This window comes from Eumetopias jubatus, unplaced genomic scaffold (genome assembly GCF_037043125.1).
Source record: "Eumetopias jubatus isolate StellerSeaLion01/CBP00866 unplaced genomic scaffold, mEumJub1_p1.0 scaffold_7, whole genome shotgun sequence".
Taxonomy (NCBI): Eukaryota; Metazoa; Chordata; class Mammalia; order Carnivora; family Otariidae; genus Eumetopias; species Eumetopias jubatus.
In genome coordinates, this window is record NW_028274813.1 from 124167073 (window position 1) to 124179234 (window position 12162).

At 57.5% G+C, this 12162-nt stretch overlaps 1 protein-coding gene across 1 annotated transcript; it reads right to left on the reverse strand.

Annotated features, from left to right (window-relative positions):
* Positions 1-585: 585 nt before the first annotated feature.
* Positions 586-11731, reverse strand: ISG20 (interferon stimulated exonuclease gene 20). Its single transcript, XM_028122083.1, has 4 exons — positions 11640-11731; positions 11139-11390; positions 1962-2162; positions 586-804 (listed from the first exon to the last, which is right to left on the reverse strand). Exons 2-4 carry the CDS (start codon positions 11364-11366, stop codon positions 718-720), a joined length of 516 nt encoding a protein of 171 aa, XP_027977884.1. The 5' UTR covers positions 11367-11390; positions 11640-11731; the 3' UTR covers positions 586-717.
* Between the last annotated feature and the right edge of the window lie 431 nt (positions 11732-12162).

Below are 12162 nucleotides of genomic sequence, written 5' to 3' on the forward strand. Positions count from 1 at the left end.
GGGAGAGCCTGCTTCTCCCTCTCCCTCTGGTGCTCCCCCTGCTTGTGCTCTCTCTGTCAAATAAATAAAATCTTTAAAAAGAAAAGAATTTCCCATTTTACACATGGAGAAACTGAGGCACGGGGAAATTAAGTAACTCAACTCTAGCTACTAAATGGCAGAACCAAGACTCCAACTTAGTTCTGACTTCAAAATCCACTACCTTTGCTTCCTCATTTTACAAGAGGAGGGATGACTTGCTGAAGGTCAGCACATTCTCCGTACCTCCGTGCCACAGCCGTGGCACCCATTTCAAGATGGCACGAATGGACCTCTGAGCCTCTGTGCCACTGCCCTGGGCGTAAATGCAACAGGAAAAGGGAGGCAGGGGCAAGGCTTTAGTTACATGCCACCTAGATTCCTCCAGCTGCTTCTTGGATACACAGGATTCAAGATTATTCAGGAAACCAACCCCCCCCCCCCCCCCCGCCACTCACTCCCCTCAACTCCGTTCCAGCTCAGTCTTGATGGTCTTCTAAGCACCACACGGACTGGGGCCCATCACCCTTACCCGGCTCAGAAAAAGGCAAGAGGAGTATCCAATGATGGAGTAGGAAAAAAATAGAGCTATTTTACTGCTAAAGACGCATTTTCTAAAAGCAAGGGGGTTGCTGTCTTGAAGAGACGAAGACTTCGGGACGAAGACGGAGCTCCAGTCCCGCTCCACCAGGCGGGCCCTCAGCGGCCTCGAATGCGCTGGGAGATCCGGTAGAGCTCCATGGTCGCCCTGGCGTCTTCCACCGAGCTGTGTCCAAAGCGGCTGTTCTGTAGACATAGGTACAAGCAGGGGTGTGGGCTGGGGGTGAAGGCAGAGACCCCGTGTGACCCGGGCCTTCCCCGCTCACACCCCAGGTTCCAGGGCCTGGATGTGGGTCAGTGGGAGAGCCGGGCTGTGCCCTCCAGGTGCTAATCCACCAGTGGGGGTAGGGGGTGCTGCAGACTTGCTGTCAGACACTTGGGGAGCTCCAGGGCACCAGGCCCATATAAAAAATAGGTCAAAACGATGTTTCTAAAGTGCTACCTCAGTGAATCCGTGTGATGACCACTCTGTCCTTGGTCCTGTGTGCCACAAGGCTAACAGAGGGGCCCAAATTCAGGTCCCTTCCCTGTGACCTACACAATCCCCGGTCACCCGGCCAAGCGTGCCTCACACCTCAGGCTGGGGCTCCTGCTCCCCCCTCCCCGTCCCCCTCCACGAAGACTCACCCTTCGGACCAGTGCACACCTGCCCTCCTCCCGGCCCACCCGTCCACCAAGAGTTGCTCAAGCACAGGGTCCAGCCCTGCCGAGCCGTGCGTCTCCAGTACCCCGTCCAGCCTGGCCCAGAGTAGGTGCTGATAAATGGCTGTTGACTGGGAAGGCCCCCACGTGGAGCTGCGACTGTTAGTGTCTGGCCCACCGCCCTGGGCCCTGCCAGCTTGGTGACCTCCCAAGCACCAGCACCCAGGCGCCTTCGCCTGGAGGTGCTGAGGAGTGGGGGGCCCCGGGAGCAGCAGTAGCTGTGCCTGATGGGAGCTGTCAATACCTCCACTCCCTGCATAAATCTGAGGTCTGTGGGATTTCCCAGAGGCCTGCAGTGGGGTTAAGCTTCAGTCATCCCGGGGCAACTGGCTTGAGTTTAAAAACACATGAACAAAACCTTTATTGGGTGCCTTCCCTTCCCTGCCTCACATCCTCGCTCTCCCAGTGCAACCTGGGGTCACCTCTTGAATAAACCTCCCGCACTCTGGTGCTTGTCTGGGGCCGGGGGCCGGGGAAGCCCGAAGCCAGCACCCCTCCTTGCTCGCGAGCCCACGGCTGCTCAGGACTTTGTGGGGGGGGGCAGGTGGTGGGCAGAGCATCTTTGGGGCCAAATGTGGGGGTTCTGGAGACCCTGGGGGGAGGGGGCCCCCCGGAGCCCGGGAAGGCAGGGGGTTGCTCACCTGGATGTGCCGCCCGAGGAGACGCTTGCTGAGCACCCGGAGGGAGACCCGCTTGCAGGATAGCAGGTTGGCTTCTTGCCACAGCAGCCTGTCGGTGGATGTGTCGTAGATGGTGTAGTTGCTCATGTTCTCTTTCAGCACCTGGAAATCGTGCTTCAGGTCGTGACCCACCACCAGCTTGCCTCTCAGGAGCTGCAGGATCTGGCCGGGAAGACACACAGCCCATGCCTCACGCAGGGTCCTCTGCGTGGATCTGGGGCAACTGGTAGGAAGCAGCCCCTCCTCGGCTTGCTGTGTGACTGTGAGCAAACTGTCCCCCCTCTCTGGGCTTCCAGCCTATCCTCTATAAAATGAGGAGACTGGACCGGGCCCCTCCTCACGCTCAGTAGTTGAGGTCCATGCCAAAGGCGTGTCCCCAACTCCTTCAGTGGCTTCCACGTGTAATAGCAGTGGCCGTTGCTGAGCACGGCCCATGTGCCAGGCTAAGTATGTCATCTAATCCTTTCAACAACCCTACTGTGGCAGGCACAATAATGACCTCCCAAAGATGCAGACGCGTTGCCTGGCAGAAGGGAGTTAAAAGTTGCAGATGGGCTTCAGGTAGAAGACAACCTCCCAATAAGGGAGATCACCTGGATTACCCGTGTGGCCCAACATAATCGCAAGGGCCCTTATATGTGGATGTCAGTGATTTGCCCTGAGGACTTGACATGCAGCTGCTGGCCTTGACAAGGGAGAAAGGGGCCAGGCGTCCAGGACACGGCGGCCTCCAGAAGCTGGAAAAGGCAAGGAAACGCACCCTCCCGCAGAGCTTCCAGAAAGGAACGCAGCCAGGCCCACACCTCGATTTCGGCCATTGAGACCCGTGCCAGACTTCTGAACTGTGGAACGGCGAGCTAACACATGCCACTCAGCTTATGCTTTGTTACAGAACCATAAAAAGCTAACACAGCGATGAGAGAGGCCTGTATTTGACTGACATTTTGCAGAGGAGAAAAACTGAAGCACCAAGAAAGGGAAATAATTTGCCCCAGGTTACTCTGCGGATTTTAAAGCAAGTTTGCGGATCCCTTGGCACCTCTGCTCTCCAAAGATGGAGCTCAATCCCCCTTGCCTCAAACGAATATGGGCCAGCCTGTGTGACTTCTGACTTCTCTGGGGGCCAGTCCCCCAGCAGCCCCGAGCTACCCCGAAGCCACCTGCTGGAGCGACCACAGGCAGGCAGAGAGCCATGCCCGAGGGGCCCCGGCGCCAGCCACCGGATGGGTGGGCAAGTGAACCTCCGATGATTCCGGCTCCGGGCCTGTGGGACACCTGAGCCTCCCAGCTGGCCCCATCAGCCAAGCCCTGTCCAAATTGCAGATGCACGAGTGAAGTAAATATTGACCTTTGTTCGAGCCACTCTGTTTGGAGGTGATGCGCGAAGCACCGTTAGATCACTGGGATAGTCACAGAGCTAGTTAGTGACTCTGCGAGAGCCAGCCTTCAAAGCCAGCAGGCTGCTCATCTCCACCACACTCCCAGAGAGGCTGCTCCAGGCCCCCACCAGCCACACAGCTGAGCTTTGGGGAGCAACCCCTGAAGTACCCTCACACGTGCCCAAGCCCACCGTCTTGCCTCTATCCTGACTCCTTTCCCATGGTGGCCCAGTGGACAATCTCCTACCTCGAGCCACAGGGGCCACTCCCCTCTCTTTACCTTGGCTGCCATCAGAGAGGATGGGAGGGGGGATCTCGGGCGGAGCTGGAGGGGCAGCTTGGGGCTCAGGCCCCCCTTTGGACAGCTCTCCAATAGCTTCTGCGCTGTCTTCTGTGCCTGGGGGAAGACTTCTTACAGGGCTAACACCCTCCCGTGCCCCGCTTCTGCTTCTAGTGGCCTCCTGGGACATCACGTGGGGCATTGCACGCTCTCCCTTGGCCACCACAGGATCCCTGTGGCCACTCTACAGAAGGGGAAGCCAAGGCTCAGAGACACGAGGCGACTTGTCCATGGGGTCTGTCCATCTCCTGTCAGCAGGCAGTGTCACCAGCCTGCCCATCACCCCCTCCCCGTTCCCGTGGTTTTGTCGGTTTGTCAAGGCCACCGCTGCACAGAGCCCACAGTCAGCCTAGGGACTGGGGAGGCTCGCTTGAGGAATGGAGCTGGGCCGGTCGGATGGACACCAGGGCTGCTCACGCTTGGGCTGAGGCGTCACCCGGTGAAGCCCCAGACATCCAGGACTCCCGATTTTGCATTTCGACAGCTGGTGCCGCCGCTGCTGATCCAGGGCTCACGTGAGTGGCGAGGGCACACGGCCTCAGCAGCAGCTCAAGGCCTGCGTGTGGAGGAGAGCGCAGTGGCCAGCCCTAGGGCCGCGCTGGCGGCCGGGGGTCACGCGCCCTTTCTTGCAGACATCCTTTAACATTCCCGAACAATGTGGCCTGTTTTCCCCCAATGAGGAGCTGGCTCGGGGCCCAGTTCACACAGAGCCCCGAGGGACTGTTTGCCATCCCAGAAACGGCAGCCACGGGGTCCCAGGCACAAGATGACGAGTCCCTGGGAGGTGGATTCCTGGGAACTTAATCACTTCCGGAGCCCGAGGGTCTGGGGGCTGGTTGGGGGGCAGGGTGTGTGGTGGTGGCTACAGTCAGCACCACGGGACTCAAGATGAGACAGATAAAATACAAGGGGAAGACAAGCAGAAGGAAGAGGAAGCCAGGAAAAGAGAAGAATCTATTTGGCAGAGAGATGCCCGCAACTGTGCAGGCCAAGGATGCCGGGCGCGGGGCAGGGAGAGACTGCAGGTCCCGGCTGTGTGCTCTCAGAGGTCAAAGACCACGTCTGGGCTTCGGCTCCCCAGCTGTACGGTGAAGGCCGGGAAAGGTCAGGCTCCAGCGGCCCCTTCGCAGCCAGGGCTCCACGGACTTCCTGAGGCAGGACTGGGGAGGGAAGTGGGGGGCCTGCTGGAGCCCGGGGGCGGGACCTCAGGGCTGTGCGACCTGCTTTGGCCGCGGGACCTGCCCTGAGTCAGCGTCAGGAGGCAGGTGTGTCAGACACAGAGGCAGAGTCTCAAATTCCTGGAGAGAGCCCAGTGGATTGGAGGAGGGCCATTCACCCACCTGCTCTCGTCGCTGGCCCCGGGCCAGGGGACTTTCTCACCTCCCCCGGGGCAGCTCTCAGCACGAGGATTCCGATTTCCCCGCCACAGGGGAGGGGACTGGGGGCCAGAGAGGTGGAGAGGCTTGCCCAGGGGACATAGATGGTGACTTGAGAGCTGCAGCGAGGTGGCCGGATCTGCCTGACCCCGTCCCTATCATTACAGTTGTCCTTGTCACCACCTGCTGAGAACCTAGTTCAGCGGTAATGATGTCGGAGGGGAGAGTGGTGACGGACCCGCGTCAGCTCTCTGAGGATTTGCTGAAGCAGGAATGGGGCCCCTGTGAGGCTGGAATCGTCATGCCATCTTACCGACGGGGAAAGGGGGACACGGTGGCGTGTGCCGGTGCCACACGGAAGGGGGGTGACAGCCTGATGCCACCGCATTCCCACTCTCGTTCCAAGTATTTCCCAGATGTGCCTGATCAGAAAAATCACCTGGGGCCCTTGTTAAAAATCCGGAGGGCCAGGCCCTTCTGTCACCTTCTGGAGTGGCCCCGGTCCCCTCCTTCCTCCGGTCCCCTGCCCCACTCTGCAGGTGTGCCCACCCCAGCTTGTGCCTGCATCCCACAAGGCTGCTTCTGCTGGGGGAACCCTGGATGGTGAAGTCATCCTCCTCCAACTGGCCAGGCCCCAGAGATACCGGCCCAGTGGCGGGGCCCCGACAGTGCGCTTGGCCCAGGCAAGGGCGGCTATACTGGAAACAGCTGTAGGAGGGCTCCCTTCTGCTGCATTTCCCTCCTAAACCAGAAGGCTTCATGGGATTCAGTTGGTTTGTGTGCCAACTAAAAATGTAATTATCCCTCCCCAATCCCGGTCACGGGTAGATGCTATTCAACAGACTGGGTTAACATTAAGAGAGCATTAACTTACAAAAAATAAACTATAACCGATTAAAAATTACTGTTAGAAAAACAACAACAACCGCATTAACCCACCAGGTGAGAGCCCTGAATCCGAACATCGAGTTGAATCACAGCTTTGCTATGTGTCCTTAAGCAAGTCGCTGCCCCTCTCCGGACCTGTCTCCTTATGGGTTCTCTCCTGCGCTGACAGCCTGATTTGTGGGGCTCTACAGAGCAGTTTCTCAACTTGGACACTGTCGATACTTCTTTGGTGTCTGTGTGGCCGGGGAAGGGGCTGTCCTGTGCATTATAGGATGGCTTAGCACCATCCCTGTCCTCTCCCCACTGGATGTCAGTAGCAGACCCCCTGCCCCACTTATGACAACCAGAAATGTCTCCAGATACTGCTAAATGTCCCTTGGGGGGGGCAAAATCACTCCACATTGGGAACCACCGCTCTAGATGATGGTCAGACCTAGAGGTTTCAGAAGATAACAGGCAGTCACTTTCCACTATAAAAGTAATGTGACCACATTTCAAAAAAATAAAGAGAGAAGGGAGTAGGAGTAGCAGGATCCCATGTACAACCCTCCTGGGTGGGCCGGGTGGGGCTTCGTGGCTCCCCAGGGCCCTGCTGGCCGCCATGGGCTAGTCTATGGCTCAACAGGAGCAGGGCCCACTTGCGGCTCCCGTCGGAGGAAGACAGGCTGGTGAGCAGCGTTTGAAAGTTGCCTGCGTGAAACCAAGGCCTGGCGAGCCCTAGACTCACCTGAGAGGTGTCACCCAGCCCTGGGGGGGGGGGGGGGGGAGGGGTCTGATAAATGGCTGATAGGCTTCTTCCTTTTGGGACCCCCCCACCCCAGCGCATCTTGGGACCCGTGAGCCCCGTCTCTGACTTTGGGATTAGAACCTATGGGTGATAGAGTGGATCGAGCTGCCTCTGTGTCCTTATTCATGGAAACAAATGACTGCTGTTGCGTTGTCCCACATCTTCACGCACAGGCTGGGCCTGACACCGTCCCTTTATATACACTGGACACTTAGCATTCCGAGAGCACATTTATACATGTCGATCATGGGACTGAATATCCCAGAGCAAATTCTGGAGCAAATTCTGATTTGGGTCTCTGCTCTACGCCTTCCTTGGACAGTTTGCTCAGCCTTGTGCCTCTGTTTGCTCTTCTGTAAAATGGGGTAGCGATGCTGGTTAACGACTTCCCAGGACTCTTGTGGGGAGCAAAGGCAGTGGTGTGTGGAGAGTGCTTAGAACAGAGCCAGGACATGGTGCTGGATTCCCCTGTGCTGCTTCACCCACCCTGTGTCACAGATGCTCCTACCGGCACAGAGAAGTTTAGCAACAAGCCAGAGGCCACAGACCCATCCACACACGTCTAAGGACAGTGTGCTTGCCCTCCGGCCCCAGGCTGGGTGTGCATCCCTGCCTCCTGGCAGCCAAGGCCAGCATGAGGGCAGAGGCAATTTTGTTCCACACAGCTGCCGGAACTCCTGTATTTTGTGAAAATCAATTCGACTCTAATCCCACAAACATTCTCAGGGTACCTTCTGTGCGCAAAGCACACCATCCAGTCTGGGGGCAGAAAAAAATACATCGCAGCCATGTGGAACTAGGCAGACCAGGTGTGTGGACGCGCAAGCTTTAAAGTACAGGGGCCACAGCAAGGAGAACTAGAGGCCCCACTTGGGGAGGTGGGGATGGTGGGCAGGGTGGGGGAGCGCATCACAAAGGACTCCTCTGGCCTGAGCCCGCCAGCCAGCGTGGTAGCTGACTCCGGGGCAGGGATGGGGGCTGGGGGAGAGTAGGGGTGTGGCTGGAGAGTGGCTGAGCTAGGAAGGAAGGCAGGAAAGGCAGGTCGGTAGGGTTTGGAGGTCCACGAGTGTTGTGCTGGGGGACCTTGGGCAATGGGGAGCCATGGGAGGTATTTGAACAGTGGTATGGGGAGGCTGTGATCTGAGCCAGGCCTGGGAAAGTTTCTCTGGAACAGCATCCCTGCTGTTCAGGCAGAAAATGAGAGCCCGAATCTAAGACCACGGTTCTCAAGGGAAGTCAGAAAGGGGACTCAGACCTATCATGTGAGCGTCTGCCCTTCTTTCTCCATGGGCACAGCTAGTGACCATCGGCCGCGGGCCCGGCATTGTGCTTTGGGCTACAGGCCGTGGCACTGCATGCAACCTACTGGAGGCCAGGGAGGAGGCATTAGCACCCCCTGTCACTGATGAGCAAACAGATTCAGAAAGGTTCGAGAACTTGCCAAAGGTCACGCCAAGCAGTGAGTGATGGAGCAGGAGATGTAAACCCCAGATGTGGTTCAAAGGTCTGCCTGGTCTCTAGATTCTTGGCTCCCTCTCTGGGCAGGGCTCTGAGCTACACACGGGAAGCCTCGTGCCTGGCCCGATCTCAGCTGAGATTCGAAGCATTCTGCACCGAATGTGGATGGGGACCTAGGCAGCCCGATGCCCAGGCCGGTGCTCAAAGGCATGCAGGGACTTGGTTGCATGTCGAGACCAGGGAATGTGAGCAGCATTTCCCTGCTGCCTCCTCTCCCCCCCCGCCAACTCTGGGCTCTCCAGCCTTTCTGCCGCTCTGCCAGGGAGGCAGTGGAGGGCTGGGGAGAGGAAGACCGTGAAGGATGGAGACACCTGACTGCTCAGTGGGGAGCTGAGTGTGGGGAGCTCCTGCCGTGTCCCCGGGCCTCCTGCTGACCCCTGAACATCCAACCCACCCTTCCTTATGTTGCCCTCCCTTGCTTGGTGACTTTGGCCACCTCCATCCTGACATGTTTTTTCTTCCCAGTCCACTGTCCGCTGACGCCTTCCCAGGGCTTCTGACTCGCCCCCTACTGCCATCTCTGCTCACTACCGTCTGTCCTCCACAGCAAGCCCCAGTCTAGTCTTCTCGAAACTTGGGTTTGATCCTGCCATGCTCTTGCTCAAGAATCTTCCATGGCTCTCTGCGGCCCACTGGGTTGCAGACACAGGCTCCAAAAACCCCTTGTGAATACCACCAGCCTCACGGAGTCTTTCCAGAGCCCTGCGGACGTACCGCATCCCCAGCTCAGGGCTCCCTGGCCTCCTCTTAGTAGGTATGTACACATGTGTAATTTTAAATCATCCAATCACCATATTTAAAAAGGTAAAAAGAGGGGAATTTAGTTTTAATATGTTTCATTGAACCTAATATTCCAAAATACTATCATTTTAACATGTAAGTGATATAAAAAAGTATTGAGGTATTTTATGAATTTTTTTAATACAAGTCTTTGCAATCCCATGTGTATGTTACACTTACAGCACATCACGGTTCAGACCAGTCACTTTTGGGGCGCTCATAGCCACATGGGGCTCGGCGGCCCCCTACTGGACACACAGCCCTAGAGGTCTGAGCCTAAGCTCTAAATCCTGACCACCTTTCATTATGTGAACCTTTGCGAGTCACTTAGTGTTATGGGTTGAATTCATACGTTGAAATCCTAACCCCTAGTACCTCAAAATGTGACTTACTCGGAAATAGGGTCATTGCAGATGTAATTGGTGGAGGCCATCAGGGCCCTAATACGACAGGACTGCTGTCCTTATAAACGAGAACAGGGGCATAAAACACGCACACAAGGAGAACACAGGCGAACATGAAAGCAGAGGTTGAGCTGACGCTTCTACAAGCCAAGACACACCCAGGACTGGCGGCCGACCCCCAGATGCTGGGAGAGAGACGCAGCATGGACTCTCCCGCACAGCCGCAGAAGGAAGCAAGCCTGCCGACACCCTGAGCTTGGACTTCCAGGCTCCATGACTGTGGGACAATAAATTTCTGTTGTTTGAGCCCCCAGTCTGTGGTACTTCGCTACGGTGGCCCCAGCAAACCAATACACTTAGTTCAATCAGGCCTCAGTTTGCACATCTGTAATATGGGGATAACAGACGATTGTAACAGCTAAGGAGTCCTTATAGAGGCACTCTCTCTAGGCACTTTCTCAGTCCTCATGATAATCCTATGAAATTGCTACTATTATTACACTCAGTTTCTGTTTCAGGAGCTGGAAACTGGGTACACAGAGAGGCTGCCCAAGCAACTTGCCCAAGGTAACTCAGCTGCTAAGTCACCAGCCAGGATTCAAGACTGGCCCTCTTAACTCTGGGTTTACAGCTCCTGAGAACCCTCCTGGTGGTTGTCCCGTGAGGTGTGAGCGAGCTCCAGACCACCGGTGCTTGGGAAACAGGAGCTATGGTTGCTTATGTTTTGCGTTTAAATCGGGCATGTGGTGTGTGCACCTGGGCCAAACCTTGGTCCTCTGTTCCTCCGGGACTTCCCCCAAGCCCAGGCAGCCTAGAAACTGGTGAATTTACTTGCCCTTCTAATCTTCCCAGAAGTGACTAAAGCTGGTGCAAGAGAGACTGAGTTTGCTTTCCATCTAGTGATTCAGAGAAACAGAAACAGAAACCGGGACCGGGCACCTGGGTGGCTCAGTTGGTTAAGCGACTGCCTTCGGCTCAGGTCATGATCCCGGAGTCCTGGGATCGAGTCCCGCATCAGGCTCCCTCCTCAGCGGGGAGTCTGCTTCTCCCTCTGACCCTACCCCCCCTCTTGTGCTTTCTCTCTCACTCTCTCAAATAAAATAAAATCTTTAGAAAGAAACTGGGACCTGAACAAGTTATCACAACTAGGTGAACCGGGAGGGTGGGAAATCTTGGGGCCACATACTGACCTCAAGCTGATGGAAGGCCTACCATGGGTCTGGGCACAAGCTCTCCCCTCCGTCCAGGGGCTCCAGCCTATTCTCCAAGACCAGGAGCCCCCTACCAAGGGCCCAGCCAGTGAGAGCCCTGTTTCCTCATTTCCTCGTGGGGCTGACCAGGGGCAGCCAGGGGAGAGAAAAGAATCCCACCGTGGGGAACATCAGGTGGAACCCATCACAAGGCCAGCAGGGTGGACCGGATGCCCTGAAGTTTCCCCAGGTGTGAGTTTAAGGCTGTCTGAGGGCAGGAGGCCTTCGAAGGGATGCCCTAGTGCACCCTCATGTAGAGGTGGGGGGAATCTGCCACATCTGGGGTCACAGGTCACAGATTTGGCATCTGGGGAAGGTGCCAGGGAAGTGTGCATGTGGATGTGTGGCGGGGGCGGGCGGGCGGGCCGCGGCCTCCCCGCCGCGCTGGCCTGACCGGCGGACAGCCCTCCACTCACCTCCTGCCGGGCCACGGCAAATGGCGTGGCCGCCTCCATGAGCTGAGGCGTGATCCCGCTGACCGGGGTCCTGTAATCAGTGATCTCCCCCTCGGGCCGGATGAACTTGTCGTAGAGCACGGTGCCATGGAAGTCCACAAGGCTGCAGCGAGCCAAGCCGCTCTGCCGGCTGGGCCCCAGCCCCACCATCTCGCAGTCCATGGCCACCACCTCGAGGCCGCTTGCCATGCTTCAGCGGGACCCTCAGACGTACTGGAGAGGGGAGGCAGGGGGGCATCACCCAAGGGCCAACCATGGCCCCAGGTGTCTTCGGCCACCACCCCACCAGCCTGTGCCCTCTGCCCGTTTGTCATGAACACCACCCAGCAACAGGCAAAGCTGGCCTCTTGCCCATCCCGCCCGGCTTCCCGAGCCCAGCAGTCCCGGGTCCTCGAGACAGGAAGGGCCGCCCCCCACGCCCTCTCCCCCCACACCCCCCACACCGCCCCAGCTCCCACTCACCTGCCTGCCTCTGCTGCCCTCAGCTCACGTCTGCCTGTCTGGTACCACTTCTCCGCTAGTGCAGTCACTCTGAGCTGTGACTCATCTCTGACTTCACGCCGGGAATCCCGACCCTGTTTCAGTTTCTGTTTTGTTATCAGGCGAAGTCAGGGGCAGGAGGCCGGGTACACGGGCTGGGCCGTTCCAGCTCCTCGGGCTGCCCGCAGCCTCCCTGTGCTGGTGGCTCACCTTCGCCCCTGCGCCCCCCCCCCCCACCAAGTTCTCGGAGCCTTCCCCTTCTCAGATGATGTGGCTGATAGGAATCGAGCGGATTGCCACACCTTCCCCTTCCCTTTCTCACCCTCCGCCTACCTGGAGAATAAACATCCCCAGGATCAGAGACCACAGAATGTCCCACAACTTCCGGGACCACTACCAACCTGACACTCAGGGGGCGGGGGGGGGGGCTCTTGGGACATTGCGGCTATTAATAGGCAGGGCACGAGAAGGCTGAGAGTGGGGCTAGCCCACCCCCACCCAGGGA